The sequence below is a fragment of the Ailuropoda melanoleuca genome, chromosome 4 (assembly GCF_002007445.2).
Source record: "Ailuropoda melanoleuca isolate Jingjing chromosome 4, ASM200744v2, whole genome shotgun sequence".
NCBI classification, from domain to species: Eukaryota; Metazoa; Chordata; class Mammalia; order Carnivora; family Ursidae; genus Ailuropoda; species Ailuropoda melanoleuca.
The window spans coordinates 32,183,015-32,209,450 of NC_048221.1; the positions used below are offsets into that span (position 1 = coordinate 32,183,015).

The window sequence follows — 26,436 nt, forward strand, 5'->3', positions numbered from 1 at the left end:
ATATAAATCAAGTCTGGTATAAGGAGCTTTTAAGTTTGTAGTCTCTCTTTCCTTTTTATATCCAATATGATTCCATCCACTCAGCAAATATACAATGGCAATTAGGGTTAACAACATATAATAAGAAATACAAAGAAAAAGAACACTGGGGAATTAGCTGATGCTGGGAATATGCAGAGAATGTGCTGTTTCAAGCATGCCTATTATTGGCTAAATCATCCAATTATTAATCTTCACTAGGTTTTCGCCTCGCACCCAGTGTTGGGTTGTACTCAACAAATGTTGGAAAAATCTTTTTTTTTAAAGATTTTATTTTTAAGTAATCTCTACACCCAACGTGGAGCTCGAATCTACAATCCGAAGAGCAAGAGTTGCATGCTCTACCAACTGAGCCAGCCAGGCGCCCCCGGAAAATCATTTTTGAAAACTTAGCTTGTTTCCCACAGAAAAGAATCACAGGAATTATCACAATCATTTAAAAAGATAATCAGGGACGCCTCAGTGGCTCATCAGTTGGGCATCTGCCTTCAGCTTGGGTCCCACATCGGGCTCCCTGCTGGTGGGGAGCCTGCTTCTCCCTCACCCTCTGCAGGTTCCTCCTGCTTGTGATCTTTGTCTGTGAAATAAATACATAAAATCTTTAAAGTAAATAAATAAATAATAAAAAAGATAATCAAATAAATAAGGCCCAATGCCTAATGAGAACCTGCAAAGGAAAAAGGGAGAATGCTGGACTGGACAAGTCATGTTAGAAATGAGAAGGAAAGGGGTATGGAAGAAAGAAGACTGTCCAGAACAGAGGACCCTGGGAGGACCTGTGAAGTGCCATATTCACTGCTGGATGCTCGGGTACTTCTCATTAACATCAAAAAAGGCAGTGAGAAAAGAGAGCTCCAGAAAGCCTGGGTAACCTGCCCGGGTGAACAGACGTGGTTAGTGGTAGAGCCTGCCAGCTTAGCCAGGGCACCATTCCTGAAAGCCCCTCCCACCTGAATGTTCTGGCCCAAGGAGAAGAGAACTGTCCATGCCATGCATGACCAGGTCCTTCTCATGAACTTGCTGCCGGAAGAGCTCTCTTCTCCCGTGACGAGGAGAAGCAGACGAGACACCACACTAGTGTCTTCAACGCTCCTTGAGGGGCACTCCAGGAAGGAGAAGGGGTGTTCCGTTTTGGGTTGGCGCAAACCTGTGCTGTGCACCTGACTTTTATCAGGCAGGTGTTATTGGAGTCACAAAGAACGTACCCACTTCCTTCACAACCCTTCAACACCCCACCAGAGACATTCATGTCGATGAAAATTTGTTTATTGTTATCTGAGCCCAGAGTCTAACTCCAAATTAGATCTACACAAAAGTATTGTTTCTAATCCCATTATTTTTTAATTTGGCACAGCACTTGTTGCCTAGACTATAGCGTTACGTTGTGAAACACAAATCCTATCCCAGCTAATACTTGATGGAACAGGACTGTAAATGAGAAGTGATACTGCCAGCAGAGGGGAAAACTCCCTTGATACAATCTTGTGTTTAAAGTGTTTCCTGTGCATTGAACAGTGTTAACCACTATAAACAGTATAAAAACACATCAAAAGCATAAGAATCCATCCCTACCCATGAACCTGCTTTGTTGCCAGACATCCCATTACATGGGCTATTTCTAGCAGCACCAGTTAAAGTCACCTGTTAAAAGATACAAATAATGGAGGATGGAGAACCCTAGACCACACTATGACCCACTCACTGCTTCATTCCAATTCTTGGCTTCCTTGAGGACAAACCAATAGTTAATCAATGTAGAACAAATAAGTATTATTAATTTTAAGTTTTATTACATGCAGTTGATTTTTTTAAAGTATGTTCTATACTGAACAGGGGCTTGAACTCACCATACCTCATGAGTTGTCACATGAGTTCTCATGACTCATGAGATCAAGAGTCATACACTCCACTGACTGAGCCAGCCAGGCACAAATAAGTTGTTTCATTTTGTTTTTTAAGATTTATTTATTATTTTAGAGAAAGAGAGAGAGTGTGCACGTGAGCAGGGGAAGGGGCAGAGGAAGAGGGAGAGAGAGAATCTCAAGCAGACTCCCCACTGAGCACAGACCCTGACGTGGGGCTGGATCTCAGGACCCTGAGATCATGACCTGAAACCAAGAGCCAGATGCTCAACCGACTGAGCCAACCAGGCACCCCTGGAACAAATAAGTTTTGATGGAGAAGGAAGGAAAGGTCAGGTGTAGGCACTACGGGGTAGTCAGTGAGTGGGAGGAGTCCTCGGACTGCAGAACAGAGGAGACATGGGAAAATATGGTACCAGTGAGTAAAGGGCAGGGGGAGGGAAAGAGCTGACAACTGACGGAAAAGGATGAGGGCAGATAGTGACTGTATTATAGGCAGCAAACCTTTGCAATTGAACAGAAAAGAGGCAGGGTTTACCAGTCCAATGGGCTTGAGGTCAGATCCATAACATTCTGTGTGTTCTCCAAGAGGCCAGCGTGAGAGAAAGGACACACATGCAAGCATCAAGGCCAGGCACCTCGTATGAAACAGGAGTCCACACACCAGAGAGCTACTATGGGGGGTACCAGCCACATTTCTGCAACAGGCCAGGCTTTGCAAAGGCTGAAACAAACCTTTTTTATTTGAGACAGCACTTACTTTGATTATAGGATAAGGGCAATAACCACAGTGAGAAAGTTTCCCTTGACTCTTATCTGATCAGTCCTGGGGAGGCTTCTAGAACTGCCTAGTTCATGAATTATGACCTGAAGCTTGCCACTTGTGTCAAACACAACCTGAACACAGAGATGTACATTCCAGGACAGAAGGAATTTTCCAACACTCAGATCTTTGTCCTGACCTCTTGCTGATATATTGATCTAGTTTCTCTCATCAGCTTCAAATGCAGAATGGTTTGATTCCAGGCAAGAAGTACGGGAGATGGCTGTGCTTAAGAGACACTCACAGGTTCAAACAATACCAAAGGTAATTTGCGTCCATGAGGTCACAGTCACATTCAAAGTAACAATGTTGCCAACTGTTAGCAGAAGCTAAGGTGCCTGTTTGAATATGGCATCTCTACAAAGAAAGACCAGGGTCACCTATGTTTACCACACCAAATTTAAAATGTCTTGTAGATCAAAGAGTTTTAATCCCTTTGTAAACTCCTTTAAGTCACTGATCAATGCCTCTTGCACAGGATACGATGGTCTCAGTATCAGTGAGAGCCCCGATCAACAGAGTGTTAAGGTGCAGGGGCGCCTGCGTGGCTCAGCTGGCTGAGCATCCAGCTCTCGATTTCGGCTCAGGTCCTGATCTCAGGGTCCTGGGATGGAGCCTTGCTTCAGGCTCTGTGCTCAGCAGGGAATCTGCTTGAGTTTCTCTCTCCCTGTCCCTCTGCCCCTCCCCTTGATACTCTCATTCTCTCGCTCTCAAAAAAAGAAATCTTTAAACACACACACACACACACAAAGTGTTAAGATACAGGACAAAACCGACTTATCCTTTCTCTTTCGGATGACCTTTGCTTGAAAAGAAAGATGAGTTCCTTACCAGGGCACCCAGAAAAGGGAGACAGATTAGGGGGTGGTGCTCAGCATTCCCAAGGACCGGTACTATGGGATGAGTTGTATCTCGTTTTGACAGCAGCAGGATAGTAAATGACAAGAACTGTCAGGTAACACATTTATCTTCACGAGAAAAGCGGCCATTCCAAAGCAAGCATCTCAGATGTTGTCACATCAGGCAGGACAAGAAGTCATAAGGCAGAAGGCTATCAATGCGGGAGGTATGCTGTTATCTAGACTGTAATTAGGAGGAGCTGAGAATGGGCACCCAACTCCAAGCGCAGAGGAGCCTTGACTCTTTCCTCTGGGTCTGGATTACCAGCCAAGTAATCAGTGGAGTCCTTACCAGCCATCTCGGGGCTCAAGCCTCTGAGCTGCCTTTTATTCTGAAAGCTTCATGGCAAAAGCAGCTTTGCTGTTTCTCCTAAACATTAAGTAACCAAGAGAAAAAAATAAAACAAGAAAAACGAAGAACAGCTTAATCCATCTCTTCATTTGTTCATTCATTCAACAAATATTTATTCTATGGTCCAGACACTAAGCTAGGTGTGGGCTGGTCACTGAGAAAGATAAGGTCCCGGACTTCAGAAGAGTCGGATTCTAACAGGACAGACAGACACGCAGCAGGGACTACAAGCAGGAATGGGTGCTGGAAGGGGGTCACGGTCAGTAGCTTGGGCAGCAGTGAAGAGGGTAACAGACCCAGACTTTGGAGGAAGTGGCATCCAGGTTCAAGTTTAAAAGAAGGCTGCGTGGGGCACCTGGGTGGCTCAGTCGGTTTAGCACTTGCCTTCAGCTCAAGTCTGGGATCAAGCCCCTCATCAGGCTCCCTGCTCTGCAGGGAGCCTGCTTCTCCCTCTCCCTCTGCTCTCTTGCTCACTCTCTCTCTCTGTATCAAATAAATAAAATCTTTAAAAAAATAAAAAATAGATAAAAGAAGTCTGCTTTGCTGGTCAGATGGCAAGGTGGAGGAAAGAGAAGGAAACAGTATGCACCCGGTCACGAGAAGATATCAGGGGTGCTCCGGGTTATGGATAGCGTTTGCATGACTGAGGCATCGAAGGGGGGCTGGCCACGTAGGGGAATCTGAGGAGCAGGAGACAAGACTATCATCCAGATGGTTCTAAGGTATGAGAGAAGTGAGCAACGCAGATGACATTCACCTGGATTTCAAATCCATTTATTTAAAGGTGGTTTTCCACACGTATATTAAGCAGAGACTCGTTAATGAACAATAAGATAACCCGACATATCCCAAGAGAATCTTGAATGATGTATTAAAAGCTGAATCACCATTAAAGAACTATGAAAATTCTATTGCTCCTATCAGTAAATTACTTGAAAATCAGACAAGATACTTATTTCTAAGCTATGCTGCCTTACATAGCCCACATTGCCATAAAACGCCATGATTTTACATAGTAACACTATAACATTCAGCAAGGAGAAAGTTTTTTTCTGCATCTTCCCCTCTCAGTGGTCCATGTGAAACTGCCCTATTCACATCACTATTCATGATGCCCGGCACGGGAGTCAGAAGTGGTTGAACCCTAACCGAGATACTTGTTAACCTGGGTGACCTTTGGCAAGTTGTTAACCTCTCTGAGCTTCTGTTTCCTCTAATAGACCCATCTCTTAGGGACGCTGTTGACATTTGGTGAGACAATGCTTGAAGTGGGTGTTTCTATTTCCATTTTATTAAAGAGTAAATGAAACTCAGAGAGGTTCCATGACGTGCAGCAGACCACACAGCGAGAGAAAAGCTCTCAGACTTTCAAACCAGGGTTTCTGACTCACTCTGCAATCCAGTTCTTTTTTCTGTCGTAATTCTGGTTTGGGTTTTTTATTTTATTTATTTTTTTTTTTGGGTGGTGATTTTCAACGGTAAATAAAATTAAATTTCAACTACGATGACCTTTTTCACACTGTGGAAATAAGAAAAGTTTGTGAATAAAGACAAAGGGGGAGTAAAGCATAATAAGAACCATAGCGAAAATAGCACTGGACGAACACTTTAAACGGGTGGATTGTATGGTGTGTGAATCGTATCTCAATAAAGCTGTTAAAAATAAGAAAAATTAAAATAGCACTGGGTGAGAAGTGAGTAATGTGGCATTTAGGAGTGGTAGGATTTTGAGGAAGTCTCATTTGCTGCTCCATTTCCTTACCTGGAAAATAGGGATGCTATTACCTGCACCGTCTTTGCCAAGGAATTAGGATAAAATGGGATCTTAAGTGGTAAAATCTATCGTGGTGCTATGATGACACTAAAAAGAACTTGAGAACGAAGGGGCTTTATTTATTATTTCTAGTGACAAGTGAACCTTCTAAAATATATAAAAAAAGACATCTAGCCAGGGGTACCTGGGTGGCTCAGTCGGATAAGCGTCTGCTTTAGACTTAGGTCATGACTCCCAGGGTCCTGGGATCAAGCCCTGCATCCGGCTCCGAGCAGGGAGCCTGCTTCTCCCTCTGCCTGCCTCTCTCTTTCTGTCAATTAAATAAATAAAATATTTAAAAGGAAAAAAAAAAGAAATGCTGTCTACCCCAACTCGCAAGCACCTGTTCATGAGGTCATCCCTTCTCAAAATAGTGAACGTCACTAAAATATCAGCAGCAGGAAGTTCTGGAAGATGCAGATTACATGCACTTGTTTCCCTGTGGCACCGTTACAACATCATCAGGAGGATGTAGTCTCCAAATGAACGGCTCCCTAATCCGTTGGCACAACAGGTTGGTAGAGAGTTCTGCTTTACCAATCACATGGACCAAAGTATCAAAATAAACACAAATGTGGCTTGAGTTCTCCAAGCCTATAACGGAATCCCAAGTCAGCCCCGGTCTACTCATGTTCAAAGGTACAGATGCTGGGCCAGACCCAGAAACAGACCTCTTCTGAATTTCCTTCCCATTTTATGAAGGAAATGTAAAATGAAATGTTACTTGTTTTCTCTTTCAGTAGAAAGACCATTTCTACCTTCCCAATTCCTGACACGTGGGTTTTATAGACATGAAACATTAATACCAGGGGCTATATATACGCAAAGACAAAACATGACTTTCCACTGTTTTTAAAAGACTGAGGTCATTTTTGCCCCAATTCCTATATAGTCGTAAGCTTAAAATCAAGCCATTTAGCTCACAGTCAGGTCCTATAAATCAGTGGAAAAAATAAATGGGAAAGCATGCCAAAACGTAACCATAGTAACACCACAGATGCGTCAAGAAATGGTGTGCTCATTTGCTTCATTCCCCATTTCTTAAATTGGAATCTAAGTAGGGGAAAAATTACACAGAGAACACTCATGATTCTGCAAGTACCGAATTCTGCAAAACTATATTCAACCTGCCATCCCAGAACATCAGAGCAGCTATGGCTCAGCTATGGAAGCAGCCCTGGATGGTGAGACCGAGATCTGACACTTATCAGTGACTTGAGTTCCCCATGACTCTGTTTCCTCATCTGTAAACTGGGTATTAAAAATCCCAACCTCAAAGAGTCATTCCGAGGGTAAAACTGGTCAGTAGATCAGAGTCAGGACAATGGTGGACTCACTCAGGAGACCACAAGTCCTGGTCCCCTTCAACCTTGTCTTTTATTGGCTTACATTCGTGCCTTGGTTTCTTGATCCATAAAAAGAATGATCCCTTCATAACCCATGCGATTAACATTAGGAATTACTATTAATCCAAATGTAAAGAATGATTAGTAGGATATAAGTTTACAGCGTTCAATTTCCATGCTGGAAGACTAATAGAACTGAGGCCCAGAGATTCACATTAATGCATTATCACCACATTTTCTCTTTCAAATGTAGCTCTGTCACTCAGCAGAAAGAGACAAGCCTGGGGCATTGACCCAAGTTCCTTACACTCAACCTCTTTTCCATTTGGAGCCTTGGTTTTATCAATAAGTAAAATGAAGAGCAGAGGGCTGTTCTAGAACCTGATCTTTAAAGGTCCCAGTCTAGACTTATCATCCAAGTCCCTGCAGATCTATGTTGGTTTACGTTAAGTTGTTTATTGTTTGGCACTAGTATCAGGAAACATTAGGACTCCAGGATATCCCTTGCAAACTACTATTGAAAGAGAGAAGAAAGAAAAGAAAAGAAAAGAAAAGAAAAGAAAAGAAAAGAAAAGAAAAGAAAAGAAAAGAAAAGAAAAGAGAGAAAAGAAAAGAAAAGAAAAGAAAAGAAAAGAAAAGAAAGAAAGAAAGAAAGAAAGAAAGAAAGAAAGAAAGAAAGAAAGAAAACCATTTTAGCAAACAAATCACAGCAATAAGCAGGGTACCTTCAACCTCAAGTGATTCCTACCGTTTTTGCTGGTTAAAAAATGTTATTGCTATAAAAATAAAATTTCAAGCTTTGAAGGACCGGGCAATAATAGAAAAGAAAAATTCCAAGTACTAAAACCGAAACCATTCTTTCTTCCTAATTTTAAATCAAATGAAATCCTTGTAAGTCTCCCCAGGACTCCTACCTTCAAGTTAGCTGTACAGTAATGCTGGTTGGTAGGACCTGGTAACACTGCCCTACAACTCCATCTGCCCCAGAGACTGACTTCCCTCCCCTTCTTCCTTCCCTTTCTTTCTTCCCTTCCTTCCCTCAACATAAAAACCTTGCTTTCATAGTCCCTGTGTTCCATGTCTTGCTTTCTCAGATTTGGTCTGATCTAATGCGTTTGTGGGATTTGAGTTTTTAACTGGTGGAAACCATTTCTTCAAAGAAAATCATGAAATCCAGATCTATGAATCAGGTCTCACTGGGGACGAAGAGAGAGTCCACTGAGGCATTCACTGTGCTGAGGAGCCATGAGGAACTCACTGATCTCTGCAGAGGTCAATCTGAAAGCCTCTGGCCTGGTCCGCCCCATTAATAACAGTGAAGGAGACTTACACCATGACCGTACTTTGCAAAATGCACTTAATGTGTCTTATCCCATGGACTCCTCCTAACAGTCCTATTGAATTAGTATGACTCAGAAGTCCTTTCTACTGATGTGAAAACTGGCCCTTACAAAGGGCAACTAATTTACCTGGCATTATAAGCAAGTATGTGGCAGAGCCAGAACCTGAAAACCAAGTAATTCACCTTACGCTATGCTCTATGCTCTATGTCCCAGGGTCACCCATGACTCCCTGGACGTAGGGAGTCACTATGTGAGCAAGGCAACCAGTGTTCCAGAACCAGCTGGTGAGCTCTTCTGGCTCCACCAACTTTCCACACACCCACCCAGGAGTAAGTTGCCGTAAACAGGCTACTTACAAGGCACAGCATGGCGGTAAAGGTTATCCCTTATGGTCTGCTGCAGCTCATGATCAGGAGACCCTTTCTGGAATCGCTGATTGAGAAAATGTCGCAGGTCCTTGTTCAGCTTTCCTCCTGTAGGCAATATACAAAAGAGAGAGAACACATCACCAACAGGGCTTCCTAGAGACTGAGCTGCTGGAGAGCTGTGCGTGGGAATACCACCTCAAGCCATTCTAGCCAGCCAACCTCAGCGATTAGGAGGACTGACTTCAGATTTTCCTCTGCAGGGGCAAAACCAAGCAAGGATGTAATAAAGATAAAACAGCATTGAAACAGCATTAATTCGGGGGTCCCATTTCACATAATACTAGAAGACTCAAATAACAAAGAATTTAAACTAGGCTATTACATTTAAAATATGTGCCTTAGACACTTGCAGACACTATTAAAGACAGAGTAAATGGCTGAAACCTTAAAGAGAACAATGGAGCAATAGCTGACCAATTATACAATGTTCTTTGACCAGGGATCCAATTGGCAGAAATGTACCCTATGAATATACTTGCAAAAGTCTACAACATTTTCAGTATTGTTTATTGCCGCATTTTTATAACAGCAAATAAATAAAGAGAAAAACAAAAAACCTGGGAAAAGCCACGAAGGACCAATTAAGTAAAGCACAGTTCATTCATAGAGTAACTACTTCAAGAAAGCAAGATGCGCACGTGTTGGTGTCAAAGGAAAACATGCAGAGTAGTGCCGACTGATCCCTTTTGTGCAAAAAGGAATAAAGAAAAGGAGAGACCCTGTTTGCTACAAGCAATCATCACAAAGTTTTAAAAACAGTTTCCTGGGGTGCCTGGGTGACTCAGGAGGTTAAGTGTCTGCCTTCAGCTCAGGTCAGGATCCAAGGGTCCTGGGACAGAGCCCCACATCTGGCTCCCTGCTCAGCGGGAAGCCTGCTTCTCCTTCCCTCTGCCTCTTCCCCAGCTTGTGCCTTCTCTAGCTAACACACACATTCTCTCTCTCTCCCCCTCAGATAAATAAATAAAAATAAAATCTTTATAAAATAAACAAATAAACAAAAAACTACAGTTTCTTTTGGGCAGAAGGACATGAGCTTGGGAAATAAGGGAGAAGATGTCCCTCTTCATTCTAGAGACAGATAGAAATATATAGATCTTATGATTCTGTGTTGATTTCCAAAGACTAGATATACTGCCTTTTTATTACTGTTGTATAAGCAATAGTTACCTAGGTGGGTCTGTGTATTTCTTTGTAATTCTCTACATTAAGAAAACAAAACAATAGCTAAAAATATTACTGTTACAAAAATATGTCACAGAAAGGAGAAGGTACCAAATGTTCTTTTTAAATTACAAACACAGCATCAACACAGAGCTTATAGATCAACTTAGCTAACATTTATTCTTAATGGAGAAAGATGGTTCAGTGACAGCTAAAAATAACAAGGCTAAAATCATCCTTCCATTTTTAGACAAGATAAAAATTAGGTAAGAGCATTTCTAGCCTCAGAGAAACAATGTAGCAATGCAGTATCTATGTGAGCCACAAAATTCATGTCTTCACATGATAACTTCCCTGTGGTCAAAAAGAATAAATCATGAGGATGACAGTGATGGTTAAGATGATGATATGTCCCATGTAGGGCAGGAAACTACTGATCTTTATTTTAATATCATGTTGAAAACAAGATTTCCTATTACAGATGATCATTCTAGAAGAGACTAACAAAACCCAGTTTGAACTACTTTATTTGAGATGTATTATACCTAAGGTTTCAAGTAGTCAAAAGGAAAATAGATATATCTGAGTCAATCTTATGTCATTTAATATATATTCAATTACTCCAAATATCTGTTGAATAAAAAAGACAAACATTCACCTATTCATTTACCACCACCCCCGGAAGGGGCACAAGGTTTGAACAATTTACAAAGGAACATGTATGACTGGCCATTAACCACATGAAAAGATAGTCAATATCATTAATTATCAGAGAAAGGCAAATGAAAGCCATAGTGAGATCTCATTACATTCCTACTAGAATGGCAAAAATTTAAAAGACTAACAGTATCAAGTGTTAGCAAGATTGTAGAACAAAAAGAACTCTTAAACACTGTCACTGGGCATATTAAACGGTTCATTCTCTTGGGGAAAGAATTTGGCAGTATCTTATACAACAAAGCCTTCACTAACCACATGACCCAGCATTTCCACCCTTATTTATGCAAGAGAAATGAAAATAAGTGCACGCACACACACATACACACACACACACACACACACACACACACTTGCAGATGAATCTTCAGAGTAACTTTATTCACTACATAATAGTCCAAACTTGGGAATAACCCAAATGTCTATCAACAGATAAATGGGTAAGTGAACTACTATATTCAAATAGGATGTTACATAATTAACGGGAACAAACTACTAACACATCCAGTAATAGTCATGCATCTAAAACACATAATGTTGAGCAAAAGAAGTTAGACACAAAAGGCAACATTCTGTATGATTCCATTTATATATAAAGTTTTAGAACAATCTAAAGTATAGAGACAAAAAGCAGTGCAGTGATTACTAGGGGCGAAGGGGAGGCAGAGACTGACTGCAAAGGTGCAGAAGGTTATAAGACCTATGGAGTGTACCAATGTCAGTTTTCTGGCTTTGCAATTGTACTATATTTATGTAACAGGTTATCATTGAGGGGAAACTGGGTGAAGGGTACGGGGGATCTCTGTACTATTTTTTACACCTTCCTGAGAGTCTAGAATGATTTCAAGATAAAATGTTTTTTAAAAAGGGGAGCACAAGGGAAGTTTTTCAAGTGGATACCAATATAGAAAATCTTAATTGTGACAGTGAAAATATGGGTTTATACATTTAACAAAACTTATGGAACTGTGTGTGTGGGTATGCAATTTATAGTATATATATTACACTTATAAACTTGACTTCAAAGGCTTAATGATATATACATAATCACTGAATGACTATGTGAGAGACACTGCTCTAAATGCTTAATTCTCAATTTCCCATTGGAGAGATGAAGTGAAAGAAAAATAGAGTAAATCTCGGTAGTTAAGATTAAGGCTTGGGTTTAAAGTCTGGCTCCACTATTTATTAGCTGGTGAACCCAAGCACGTTGCTTAATCTCTGAACGTTATCAGCAAAAATAAAGCACTGGAAAAACAGTAGCTCTGCTACAAAATTGTCAAGAGCATTAAATGAGGTTCCAGCAGTGCCTGGCAAAGAGAAAGCACTCAATGAAAGATGGAAATTGTCATGACAATGTAAAGGGAACAACTGTTGAGGTGAAGGGGGAAAGAGCTGAGGTTAGTTCAAAGATGAGCTGTTACTCTTTTTTAAAATGCATATAAACATAAAACTCATTCTATTACTTAGAAATAGCTATAAACAAAATACAGGCATAGAGAAATTTGGATTAAAGGATGTTTCTAGAGTTTCTGGAAAGGAATACAATTCTGCTTGTGGGGTGCCTGCATGGCTCAGTCAGTTAAGTGTCTGTCTTCAGCTCAGGTCATGATCCTGGAGTCCCAGGATTAGTCCCATGTCTGGCTCCCTGTTCAGTGGGGAGTCTGCTTCTCCCTCTCCCTCTACTCCTCCCTTGCTCGTGCTCTCTCATTTGCTCACTCTCTCAAATAAATAAATAAAATCTATAAAAAACAACAACAACAACAACAACGCCACTTGTGCTAAATTGTCTGGACATATATAAATTGGTTAACATTTACTGCATGCTTAATATATTTTTGGCACTGTGCTGGAGTTGAAATGAAACCAACTGATATTTAATAGTCACACCTGTCAACTCTATCTCTAGGTATAAGGTACCCTGGAATTCAACCAAAAGGATAACAATGTTTACCAGCAAAATCTTCATTGTTTAGGACCTAGAGTTTACATTCCCCTTAGGAGACCACAGTTGTAGACATTAGAAAAGTACTGAGACATGAGTAGAAAGATGTTATGGGATCCAAATGTACTGCTTGCGTCAAAAGCAAAATCCCAAAGAAGATTCAGGATACAGTATCTCTTTATCCTACGTAGAACACAGGTTTACACATTTTTTTAAAAGATATTACTTATTAATTTATTTGAGAAAGAGAGAGAGAGCATAAGCAGGGGAGCAGCAGACAGAAGGAGAGAGAGAAGCAGACTCCCCGCTTTTTAAAAAGATTTTATTTATTTATTTGACAGAGAAAGAGACAGCCAGCGAGAGAGGGACACAGGCAGGGGGAGTGGGAGAGGAAGAAGCAGGCTCCCAGTGGAGCAGGGAGCCAGATGCGGGGCTCAATCCCAGGACCCTGGGATCATGACCTGAGCTGAAGGCAGATGCTCAACTGACTGAGCCACCCAGACGCCCCAAGTTTACACATTCCTGTGGATCACAAGCAGGTTCCTATCAAGATAAACCAGGGGCTAATGAACTGGAAGGCATTCTTAAGACATAGACACTCTTGGGGCGCCTGGGTGGCACAGCGGTTAAGCGTCTGCCTTCGGCTCAGGGCGTGATCCCGGCGTTATGGGATCGAGCCCCACATCAGGCTCCTCTGCTGTGAGCCTGCTTCTTCCTCTCCCACTCCCCCTGCTTGTGTTCCCTCTCTCACTGGCTGTCTCTACCTCTGTTGAATAAATAAATAAAATCTTTAAAAAAAAAAAAAGACATAGACACTCTTGGTTTACACTTGAGCTTCACAGTGAAACTAGCCAAGCTAGCTAAAGTTTATGATCATCGAACTCAAACTCCTCTTTACTGCAGATGTGCAAAAGGGCAGGGTTAACGATGCTGGTGGTTAACATTTACTCTGTGTTCCGTGACATTTGTAAGCGAAAAGCCTCAACCTTCCCATTACATTAAGAATACTGTACTTTGTGGCACCTAATCTCAAATTAATTGCCAATTATTCAGGGGATATGTCTATAAATCTTCTCCTAATTGTCAAGGCAGTGAGCCAATGAAATAATAAATTGCTGGAGAGAGTTTGTCATAGCATCTTTGCTTTCTTTGAAATTCAAGATTTGTTTTGCACATGGAAAAGCAAACAGGTCAGAAATATATGGAACTTTTTCCAAGAAAAGGATTCAGAGCTTATTTTAAGATAATTTTATAATTTCAGTGACAAAAATGGGGCTGACTCTCTGTCCTGGATTTGCCATTATTTTATATTTTCATATCAATGTACCTGAAATTTTGTCTCTTAAATTTATAACAATGTATCTCTGCTTTTTCCATTCACGTTAGTTTATAGAAATTCAACCATGTCAATGGATGTGATCTTTCCTAATTATTTTAAATGTTGTATAATATTCCATTTAAAAACTATAAAATTTGTGTATCCCTCATAGAAAATTAGGCTATTTCCAATGTTGTTGTCAATACAATAATGCTATGACAAATGTTACTGTAATTTTTTTTCTTCAAATACATATATGGAGAGGACAAAACATAGTGTATATATGGTTCAGTACTACCCACAGTTCCAGGCATCACTAGGGGTCTTGGGACATATCCCCCACAGATAAGGGGGGACTATAGTACTAGTGACATTGAGCATTCTATCATATATATGTATATACATATATATATCTCACTTATATGTTTATATGTGTATATATATGTATGTGTGTATATATATACACACACACTTCTCATATATATATATTTCACATATGTCTCATATACGTATTTTTTCTTTTATGTTTCCTCTTCTGTAACTTGCCTGTTCATATTCATGTACTCACTCTGCCTTTTCCTTTTTTTTTTTTTTAAAGATTTTATTTANTTTAAAGATTTTATTTATTTATTCGACAGAGATAGAGACAGCCAGTGAGAGAGGGAACACAAGCAGGGGGAGTGGGAGAGGAAGAAGCAGGCTCATAATAGAGGAGCCTGATGTGGGGCTCGATCCTATAATGCCAGGATCACGCCCTGAGCCGAAGGCAGACGCCCAACCGCTATGCCACCCAGGCGCCCCTCACTCTGCCTTTTCCTAATGGGTCATCTTGTTATTTTTGATAAGATGTTCTTCATATATTCTGGATACAATTCCTTTATCAGTTACTTAAGCTGCAAATTTTGCTTGTTATTACTGAAACATGAAATGATCCCTTAAACATAATTGTGTAGTTTTTCCAAACATTCCCACTCACACGCTAGTTTTCTGCCAACTCAACTAGAAGCATCATTTTCAAAGTGATGGGTTATGAGGGGACGCTGCTTGGTCTGATCTCTAACTCCTAGAGTACAGACCCTAAGGGAGAACGCTAGTCACGGAAATAATCTTCACGGTCAAGAAATTAGGTTTCCAGAGATATTACTTTTGGGCCCTCTTGATTCATCCATTTCTAACTGAGGAGAAAAACGTAATTCTCTCCGTGTCGTATAAGCTCCAGAACATCTACTTCTAGAAGGTCAAAGAATAGCGTTTCCTTACAACTAGAATTCTGATTTTAATACGTTTGAAATTTTCAATGCTGAGGAAAACTCGCATAAGGATATAAGGATATTACACTAATCACACTTCCAGGTGATAATGCTTTGGAATGCAATTTCTTCAAGGAATGATTATAGTTGTAGGACAGATATATTTATTAAGGCAACACAAATAGTTTGTACTGCAGTGAGCTATTACAGCAAAAAGATCTGTGTCTTTTCAGCAGCTGACATTTATAAAGAATAGGCTTTTTATTAAAAAAAAACCCTCAAAATTATCAATTGAAGTGTATATTAGCTAGTTTTATTGTCACTTAAACTTACAATCTGAAATACATTTAATGAGTTTTGTCTCAAACAGATTTTGCTATTCGTTTCTTTCTAATACATTTTTCCTAACACTTTTCTTACTGTGCAAATAATCTAAATTATGGGGGAGACAGTATTTAATGGGTCCAGAGTTTCCACTGGAGAAGATGAAAGTTCTGGAGGGGGATGGTGCTGACAGTTGCACAACAGTGTGAATGTACTTAATGCCAGTGAACTAGACACTTAACATGCTTAAAATGATAAATCTCATGTTATATATATTTTACCACAATAAAAAGGTCATATAGATAAATTACAAGATTTGAAAAATACACAAAAGGACAACAAAGACAGTTAAAAATCAACTGTACCTTCATTTCTATCACCATTCAACGTGCTGGTGCTGCAGGCCCTGTGTACACACATACATACGCACACGGAGACATCATTATAATACACTTATGTGTTTGAGGATACTCATTCACTCATTCAACAAATACTTATTAACAGCCGACAGCCAGAAAATCTGTGGGCCCTGAAGATACAGCCTGACAACACAGAGCTCCTGAGCAGGAATTTAGGAAAAAGGAACAGGACCAGCCTCTAGGCAGAGGTCATTGTTAAGATGAGAAGTAAAGGAAGACCAGAAGCAAGTTGGCTCTGCGAAGTGTGGGGTAACCAGCATTCTAGGCAGAGGACACCTCAGGTGCAAATGTCCGGAAATAGAGGCTGGTGTGGTAGAACAAGAACATGGAGCTTGGACAGATCATTCTGTGCCTCGCAGGCCATGATCAGGAGTTGGCATTTTATTCTAGGCTCAGCAGGCATGCACTGAAGGGATGGGATGTCATTCAGGGAGGTAAGGAAGGCCTGGTGTAAATTTTGAGATTCCTCCTGCAGCTGCATAGTGGGTCAGGCAGAGAGGGAGGTGACTGGGTGCAGCCAATGTTGCTGATCACACAGGACCAAGAGTGGCCTGGGTAAAGGAAATGGATGAGAAGACGAAGGGCAGGGCAGTAGAAAGGAGATGTAATTTAAAGCTGGAACTGACAGGGTTTATTTGAGTGATGGAGGAAGATACCAAATGCAAGAGAGGGCTCAAAAGTGATGCAGTGCCTGGGCTTAACTGCTGATGACCATGTGGGAGTAGAATACAGAGTTCCATCAGATACCTGTTAAATATGAGATGCGGAGGATCGTGCCCTATATGTGGATTTATATCCAAATGGTCGAACCGATAATTCACCAGCATTGCCAATATACTAGCAGTACTAAGAAAAACAGTTTCAATAACACATAGCATTTCATCGTCTCATTCCATCACAACCTATTAACTATTACCAATTAGTAAGCATATGAATTGTTTCTACTATGATTATTCTCCTTGGATAAAATCTATCTATATTTGATTATTTTCTCACAATCCTTGCAGTGGAAATACTAGGACAAAAAGCATACAAATGATACAAATTCTCTCCCAAAAGACTATATCAGCTTCCCTGTATCCAGCCTGATTTTAAATGGCTCCAAAGTAGCAATGTGGATTCATCATCATATTATCAGTTTCACGTTATCAGATATTTTGATGTCTTTGCTTTAAAAAAAAATGATTATAAACAATGCTGTAATGGAAAATCTTGAATACGTATGTTTGCTTGAAATCTACTCGAAGTGGGATTACTAGAATAATGAGCATAAACATTATTTTAAAGATTCTTCATACGTATTGACAAACTGCTTTCCAAAAAGGCTCTTACTCAAGTCTAAAAGATATGCCATATCACTCATCTGACAATTGCAGTGTCAAAATGAAGATTATTTTTCCCCTTTTAGGAGTTGTTTTTGTTTTTTTAAATAATCTCCATGCCCCATGTAGGGCTCGAACTCATGAGCCTAAGATCGAGAGTCGTATGCTCTGTTGACTAAGCTAGCCAGACATCCTTAAGTATGCATTTTTAAAAGTTTTTCCACCAATAATTCAACCAGATGCCAATACTATTTTATAGAAATAAAATATGTTTCTTTAAATTTTGAGAAACCGTTGGTTGCAATGGGAAAATTTATGTGGAGAATGGTCTGTGGCAAAATAATGGATGAATTCCATTATCATATGTATTTAAGTAAAATGAAGAAATAAACAAAACCCTTTGCTTCTAAACACACACAGACTGAGAACACTCCCTGTGCCAGTTCTTACAGAATTATTTCTAAGCCTGCTTCTCCCAAATGACATGCAAGCATTGGTCAAAATCGAGGACCAGCAAAATTTTTCTATAGAGTGCCAAGGGTCAGAGAGTACATATTTTCCACCTTTGGGAGCACCTCTGGACTCTGTCCAAGTACTAAAGTTTGCCTTTACAGTAGAAAAGCAGCCAAAGATTATATGCAAAGAAGAGTTTTTTTCCAATAAAACTTTATTTACAAAAAAGGGCAGCAGATTTCGCCCACCGACCACAGTCTGCTAACTCCTCACCTAGATGCTGGCCTTGAATGTCCACATGAGCAATTCTTACATAATTCTTAGGGTAGCAGGTATTCATTGTCTCCAGGAAACATTACCCAGAAACCTGTATTTCTGGGCTCCACCCAAAACTTACTGAATTAGAAACTCTAAGGGTCCAGTTCAGCCATCTATGTTTTGTTTTTATTTTTGTTTTTAAAGATTTTATTTATTTATTTGACAGAGAGAGACAGCCAGCGAGAGAGGGAACACAAGCAGGGAGAGTGGGAGAGGAAGAAGCAGGCTCCTAGTAGAGAAGCCTGATGTGGGGCTCGATCCCAGAACGCCAGGATCACGCCCCAAGCTGAAGGCAGATGCCCAACGACTGCACCACCCAGGCGCCCCCTCAGCCATCTACGTTTTAACAAACCTTCCAGGTGATTCTAAGACAAGCTGATATTTGGGACCAATGGTCTCTAAGCCAAAGCAACTCCCCTCGCCCCAATCAAAGTGTGGGGAACTAGGCTCTGAAAATGAGCCTATTTCCCTATTTGTCACCAATGGTTCCTGTCTCTCTGCAAACCACCAAGTGCTGCCAGTCCCCTTGGGCTAATAATAATACCTTCCAATAACAAGCACAGCACAAATGACTCCAGGCAGGTGGGACGTCATCAGACATGCAGACATTGCATCCATTCCCCTAGTGGCACAAAGACAGTTGTTCTTTCATGTTTCTGTAGAACGTAAAAAAAAAAGAAAGGAAAGAAAAGAAAGAGAAAAAAGAGGCTGCAGGATAGACTTATGTATGCTGGTGAAGCTCTATAAAGTACTATTTACATTTAACTTCCCACGTGGAGGAACACAAAACGTTTTGCTAGCACTTTAGGACATCCACTTTATTATTATTTCCCGCCAGGCTTCTCCTTTTTCTCCTGGTGAATCTTTTTATAACAAATTTCATCCCACAGTGAGAAGAGACTTGAATTAAGCATGGAAAGAAAAGCACGGTTTAAATTCCATCATCTCTATTTTTTCATTATTCCCAGCCTTTTGTGCTTCTTATATTTTTTTCAGTTAAACTCATGTAGTAGAATAACATCTGGTCAGAAAAAAACAATAAAAGATTTATGTATGGAAAGGCACAAGACAATGTTATCTGTTGGCCAAGTAACAGAGCTGATAGGAGCTCAAGGCCAGCTCCAAACAACAAGGCTGAAGTCAGAAGTCTCTACACTCAGAACCTTGAGTGGAATCCGAAGACGTGGGTGTCCTTCAAGAAGGCGCTGAATTCTTTTTTTTTTTTTTCTCCAGGATTTTAGTTTTAAGTACTCTCTACACCCAACGTGGGGCTCGAAATCATGACCCCAGATCAAGAGTCGCACGTTCTTCTGACTGAGCCAGCTGGGCTCCCCAAGAAGACATGAAATGCTTAAAAAGACACCTTATTGAGCTCTAACAGAACTCAGCTCCGGTGACCTGCTAGATTCCAGTGATGCCAGTGAGCATTTACCGAGCACTTTCGACAGGCCAGATACAGTGCTAAGTCATAAGTTTACAATCCTCACCACAACCCAGTGTGGTTAGTTCTTTTTCCAATCCCGTTTTACAGAATAAACTGAGGTTCACAAACTACCCCATCACTTAGGTAATGAGGCACAAAGGAAATATATGTCAATATAGAGAGACGAAATAGGAATCCAAGATGGTAACAGCTGGTCGGTTATGGTCAGTTATGGCATACATTATGCTGTTTATTCAATGGCAGTATGGGGTTGATATTTTCCAAAACAAAAAAGAATAAAATAAAATCATTATGTTTCTAAAGCAGTTACACTCACCACGCCACTAGAAGACATTTATGTGAATCTCAATACAAAAACCAAACACTGACTTCCCATCTAAACAATCACATAGTACAGTTGTCCCAACACCCTCTTGATGTTCAACGTGTGTAGGAACCAAGAAAGTGACATCTGAACAGCACTGAATATTCAGCCAGAGAGTCCGAGCAAAGTTCCTTCCCAGGACCCAGCACATGTCCTCTTGGCTCTTAGGACGCTGTTGACAAGTAAGGTATTTTAAATGCTTTTATGCAAATGCAAACTGAGATCCCATTGGCATCCCACAGCCTGGAACATCCATAGTAATTAACACAGCTGTGCCCCTTCCCTGCAAGCCGGCTCCCAATTTAGTCTCAGACAGGAGTGAATAATCTGGGTCACAAACTATATCCTAATATAGTCTGACATCATTCATGCAACAGTAGGCTGGGGCCAGAGTTCCAGGGGCTCTGCCCTACATATTAAGAAATCTCATACAAACAGGGTTACAGTTGAGCATGCCACTCCAATTTCTATTGGATCATAAGAACAGAGACCAGCAACATCCCATCATTTCATGGGTCTGAAAAAGGTGAGGCCATTTCCCAGAAGCAAAGCATCCCTATGAGTATTCTTTGCACAGCAATCCTCTTTAAATATTTTTCAAAGCTGGGGACAAAAGACTGAATCACAGGGCGCCTGGGTAGCTCACTCGTTAAGCACCTGCCTTTGGCTCAGCTCATGATCCCAGGGTCCTGGGATCCAGCCTAACATCGGGCTCCCCGCTCAGCGGGAAGCCTGCTTCTCCCTCTTCCACTCCTCCTGCTTGTTTTCCCTCTCTCGCTGTGTCTCTCTTTCAAATAAATAATCAAAATCTTTTAAAAAATTTTATAAAGAGAGAATCACAAGTATAGGGTCCGAGACAGGTGAGAGTGGAAAGGAAAACACAACAGGCATCAGTAGGATTTACTATCTGACCTTATTTTCTATAAGGTCAGATAGTAAATACTTCAGGCTTTGCAGGTTGTAAGGCCTGTGCTCTGACTCCTGCTTTTTAGCAGGAAATCAGTGCTAGACAATAAGTAAATGACTGCAGGGCTGTGTTCTAGTAAAGCTTCATTGCAAAAATAAGCAGCAGGCTAGATTTGGCCCATAAGCCGTAGTTTGCTGCTCCCTCTTCTAGAGGATTGTGTCTCTCTCATAAAACATGCTACACTTTCTAAGATTGCCAGAAGTGTGCAGGTAGCTGTGGGTGTGTGAACCGTTCCTTAGAAAAGGAGCTGGAAGGTAAGCCACAGGTCTGCACTGAGGGCGCGTTCACAAAAATACTCAATAGGTGAAAAATATCCATCCCCACATCCTCTATAAAGTAGAAAAATTTCACATGCTTAAAGACCTGGATAGCCTTCAGAGAAATGTATCAAATGACTCCTGGGATAAAAATCTGTTACTGGCATCAATCTCCAGTTTATACAAATATACAGGATAGAAAAATGCATGTATTATCGACACAGATTTCCCTTTGATGATTGTAAATTTCATGCGTTATCATAAATTATTTTTCTGAACATTCTCTCATTCAATCCTTATACAACCCAGTGGGAGAGGTGGCATCATTCCCACTTTAAAATACATGAGGAAAGATTCCCGGTACAGGATTAGAACCAGATGTTCTAAGGCCAAAGTTCTATGCTTTCTCCTCTCCACCTTCATGACTCCAAACAAGGTGCTCATCCGGCAGTAAAGAGTGAAACTTTGTTTTATTAGAACTGCATACTGAGAAGCGGTTGGGTGGCTCAGTCGGTTAAGCATGTGACTCTTGATTTCAGCTCATGTCATGATCACAGGGTCCTGGGATGCAGCCCTACAACGGGCTCTGTGCTCAGCAACGAGTCTGCTCCTTCTTCTCCCTCTGCTCCTCCCACCACGTGCTCTCTCTTCTCTTTCAAATCAAACAATCAATGAATAAAATCTTAAAAAAAAAAAAAAAAGAACTGTGTACTGGTATTCTTCACAACTGTCAAGATCATGGAAAAACAGGGAAAGATGAACAACCTGGTACAGACTAGAGGAGTGTAAGACATGGCAACTAAATGTAACATAGTATCCTGCACGGGACTCGAGGACATAAAGGACACTAGTGGGGAAAAAAGAAACAAACTGGTGAAATCTGAATTAAGGCTGGAGTTAATGGTAATGTACCAATGTTAACTTATTTTTGACAAATGAACCCTGGTTATACAAGATGTTAGCATTAGGGAAAATTCCATGAGATTCAGGAACTCTCTATACTGTCTTTGCAAAGTTTTTGCATCTAAAATATTCCCAAATGGAGTTTACTTATTAAAAATGTATACAATATACCATTATGAATGTGGCTGTGGGCATGGCTCTTGGGTATTTTACGTTGCAAATTCGGTAAGGTAAGAATTCTTACAGAGACTCTTACCTCTCGGTTGACCACAGCTCCTGATTTCAGAACGTGGTACGTAGCAGACCTGGTTACAAAGTATTTGGACGTGTTGTTACTTCACGGGCTTGTCGTCAGAAATGTTTAATCTCCATAATTCCGTAAGCAATGAGCACTTTCACACTTGACTATTTTCATTCCATCTCACTGTAGTCTTTCGGCTGTTATTCAAAAGTGATTATAAATAATGGGGCTATAAAAGCCATTCACTAATTAGGACACTCACTGGCCATATGCCCCCCTAGACAATGGAAGGTGATTTATGTAAGGCAAGCCCATCATATCTGCCGGCCTCTCTGGTCGCACATCAACATTGCTCTTAATGGCCATCTTTTTCTTGACTAGAAAACAGACTGACAAGCCAAAGTTTTCGAGGATTTTAAGTTTTATGTACAAGGAAAGAAAAACAAACCCAATAAACCATTTCCTGCGTTGCCATTTCAAANAGGCGGGGGGGGGGGGGGGGGGGAGCACAGAACATAAACTAGATCGGGTCAAAGTCTGGGCCATTGCCATAGAATGGGAAAGACCTAATGAAATCCAAGGACAAAAGACTTAGCCAACCAAATCTCATCCACTCAATTCATAAGACACAACTCATACAGTACACAAGCTTCAGCCTATTTAGTATTCATCAAACGTTTCTGAACAGGGGTACCACGAGCATCGTGGGCAAGACAATTTTTTGTTGCTGGGGTTTACCCTCTGGACATCAGCATCCCTGTCCTTGGCAGTTCGCAGATAAATACCTGAAGTTTTCCCTAGTTACTGTACCAACCCAGGTAGGGCAGTCCCACCCCAGGGAGACAGGTAAAGGAATAGCAATCAGGGACGGTTCATGCTTAACTGTTGAATTTTTTTCCATTTAGACCCAAGAGCAGATTAGAAAACAATATTGTAAAAGGGCCCACGCTGGGGATGGCTGCAAACTGCTAAGATGATCTGTGCTCTATGCACATGCTTCCATAAACACGCATGTCTTCTAGGACAGGCCTGCTCACCAAGTGGCAGCCGAGCTCCGTGCTGCGATCAGAGGTCTGAGCCCATCTTCTCCTCAGCAGAGGTCCTCTCTGACAACTGTCGCTCCAGGATGCCCTCTGTCAGTGTGTCTCCCATTGTTTTACTTTATTGCGTTCATATACATATCATTCTTTGAAATGATTTATTTTCCATTTTCTTTACTATGTGTCTCCTCCCCACCACGAGTTGCCTCCGAGAACTGAGCCCATCTCAGCCTAGAGCAGGAGCTGTCCTACACTTAGCACCGTTGGAGATGTAGTGACTAAATGAAGAGATAAAGGATAATACTCCCTAAAATGACACAAGTGGTAACTAAACCAGAACCGGGCAGAGAGATATTCCCATTTCGACCTTGACATTAGTTACCTATGTGTTCGTGGGCAATTTACTGAATCACTCAGTCTCAGTTCTCTCATCCAGAAAGTGGGGCTAATGAGAGCACCTTCCCAAACAGGGCTGTCCTGAGGAGTACGTGAGAACACGCAACACAGTGCTCTATAAACGTCAGCTACTCTTCCCGTCACCGTCTGACTTGAAAGAAACGTATTTTGAAAACACCTTTCATGTAATTCTGTTTGTTCTCGAGGAGAGACTTTTTTTTTAAGATTCATGATTATGACTAAATGCATAAAACAAACAAGTGAAACAAGCCAGCCTTCCCATCTTGCTAGACTGCAAACTAATTAAAACCTATGTGCTATCCCCAGATTGCTTGCACGCTCCCCCTTCAGTACGTAGCACATTGTATGGCTGAAGGTGTGTGATTTCCAGGTTGGTATGAATGACGACAGTGCACAGTACTAAACAGCTGCCCTCCAGCAGACGTCAGGGCATCTGGAGGTCATTTTCCATTTTGCCATTTATTTATGCGCTTTTCATATCTACAGTCTACTGTTTATTCATATTTTAATGTGGATTGCAGTGATGGCTACTGATGTTAATCATCGGATGCTGGTGGCACATCTCTTCATTTTGAAGCTTCTAGTCACATTGTTTGCCACTTTTTTTTTAATTAGGTTTGTCTTCTTGACACTGACATGTAGGACTTCCCGAAACATCCTGGATACCAATGTTCTGTCAGGAATGTATGTTGCAAATACCTTCTCCCAGTCTATGGCACGTCTATTGACTTTCTTGATGACATCTGTTGACAAAGGGAAGTTTTGATGGTTGATGGAGTCTAATGTATCCATTTTTAAGCAGTTTTTTTCTGTATTATTCAGTTGTTACAGATGAGTCAGATATACCATGATGAAGTAGAGAGAACTCTGGGAAAGGGTCAGGAGACCCAGATTTGAGACCTAAATCTGGGTCACGTTTGTATTTGGCAAAGCCATTTGTGAGAGTTAATTTTATCTGTCAACTCCACTGGGCCTTGGGGTGCCCAAATATTTGGTCAAATGGTATCCTACATGTTTCTGTGGAAATGCTTTTGGACGAGTTTAACATTTAAATTGATATACTGAGTAGGGGAGCCTGGGTGGCACAGCGGTTAACCGTCTGCCTTTGGTTCAGGGCGTGATCCCGGCATTATGGGATCGAGCCCCACATCAGGCTCCTCCGCTAGGAGCCTGCTTCTTCCTCTCCCACTCCCCCTGCCTGTGTTCCCTCTCTCGCTGGCTGTCTCTATCTCTGTCAAATAAATAAATAAAATCTTTAAAAAAAAATTGATATACTGAGTAAAGCACGTTGCTCTGCCCCGTGTGGGTGGGCCTCACCCAATCAGGAGAAGGCCTGAATTTTTTTTAAACAAGGCTGATCCTTCCACAGGTAAGAGGGAATTCCTCCTGCCTGAGCCCTGGAGCTAGGACATCAGCTTTTTCTTGCCTTTGGACTCTAATGGAAACACTGACTCTTCTTGGGTCTGAAGCCAGCCAACCTCTGGAATGGAACTTACACCATTAGCTCTCCTGGTTGTCAAACCTTTGGAATCTGACTAGAACTATGCCATCAGCCCCTTTGTGTCTCCAGCTTGCCCACTGCAGACCCTGGAACTTGTTAGCCACCAAAACTGCACAGGTCAATGTCTTATCATCAGTCAGTCTCTCTCTCTCTCTCTCTCTCCCCACACATATACACCCTATTGGCTCTGTTTCTTTGAAGGACCCTGCCTACACACCACCTACCTCTTCTAGTTCCAACAGAGCATGCAGCATTTTGATAGATTTTAATGAATGTTGCTAAAGCCTGTAACAAATTGGCCTAGTTCACAAATCTGCATATGCAAAGACTGGATTCAACAATCCCAGAGATCTCTCTTCACATTCTAAAAGTCTGATGCTTCTCTTAGTCCCACCTTTCTAATACGGCAACACCTTCTCCCTTGGGTGTCCTGCTCCAAAATTAATTTGGCTGAGCCTCTCATAAACAGTGACCAAACATCGTCCTGGCTGATCCACTCAGCAGTCATTCTAACAGGCCCCTGATCCATACAAACCTGCTTTGGCCCGTTTGCCCCCCTGCCCCGCCGTGTGGAGCTAACAGAGTCCAAACAGTTCAAAGTGGACTGTTTACTCACAAGAGGAGTTTCAGCAGCTGAACTCTCTCAGTTTCTCCTATAAACACCTCACTTACAGACGTGTTCTCCCCACTTCTAAGATAAACATTTTAAAAACTGCAACAAAGACACCAAATGAGCCAATAAACCCAATTACTGACTGCCACTATCCGGCAAGCAAATTCCTGACACGTCACAGTTACCAAAACACTGAAGAGGATCCAACATTTGTCAGACAAACAAACTGAGCCATCCCAACACCTCAGCCATTGGGAGCCTGTGACACCCTCTTTCTCATTGCTTGATTTCAGATCAGTCCTTAGGAGAGGGAAATTTATCTTTAGAAATTAAAGTGACTCTAGGTAAATTTTGCCATGCCTTTTGAAACGAACCTACACCCTAGAGAGATGCCAAACCACCACTGAGAATTCTTGCTTTACAGTAAGCCTCTATTAAAATTAGGTGACGGGGACCGGGAGTTACAGTGAGAGCCCAAAGGGATTCAGTTCGCTGGGCTTCCCTCACAAGGCTCTAACAGCAAAAGCACAGAGCCACGCTCTCCTTGGGTCGTTGAA

The 26,436-nt window shown here is 41.3% G+C and overlaps 1 protein-coding gene across 14 annotated transcripts in view; it reads right to left on the bottom strand.

Annotated features, from left to right (window-relative positions):
• The window catches only part of MAGI1 (membrane associated guanylate kinase, WW and PDZ domain containing 1), a 671,552-nt gene that overhangs the window by 228,888 nt on the left and 416,228 nt on the right, over positions 1 to 26,436 (bottom strand). For all 14 annotated transcript variants that reach the window (XM_034658615.1, XM_034658619.1, XM_034658612.1 and 11 more), the window contains exon 2: positions 8,834 to 8,950. In XM_034658615.1, coding sequence (XP_034514506.1) covers positions 8,834 to 8,950 — 117 coding nt within the window. The remainder of the gene's footprint in view (positions 1 to 8,833; positions 8,951 to 26,436) is intronic.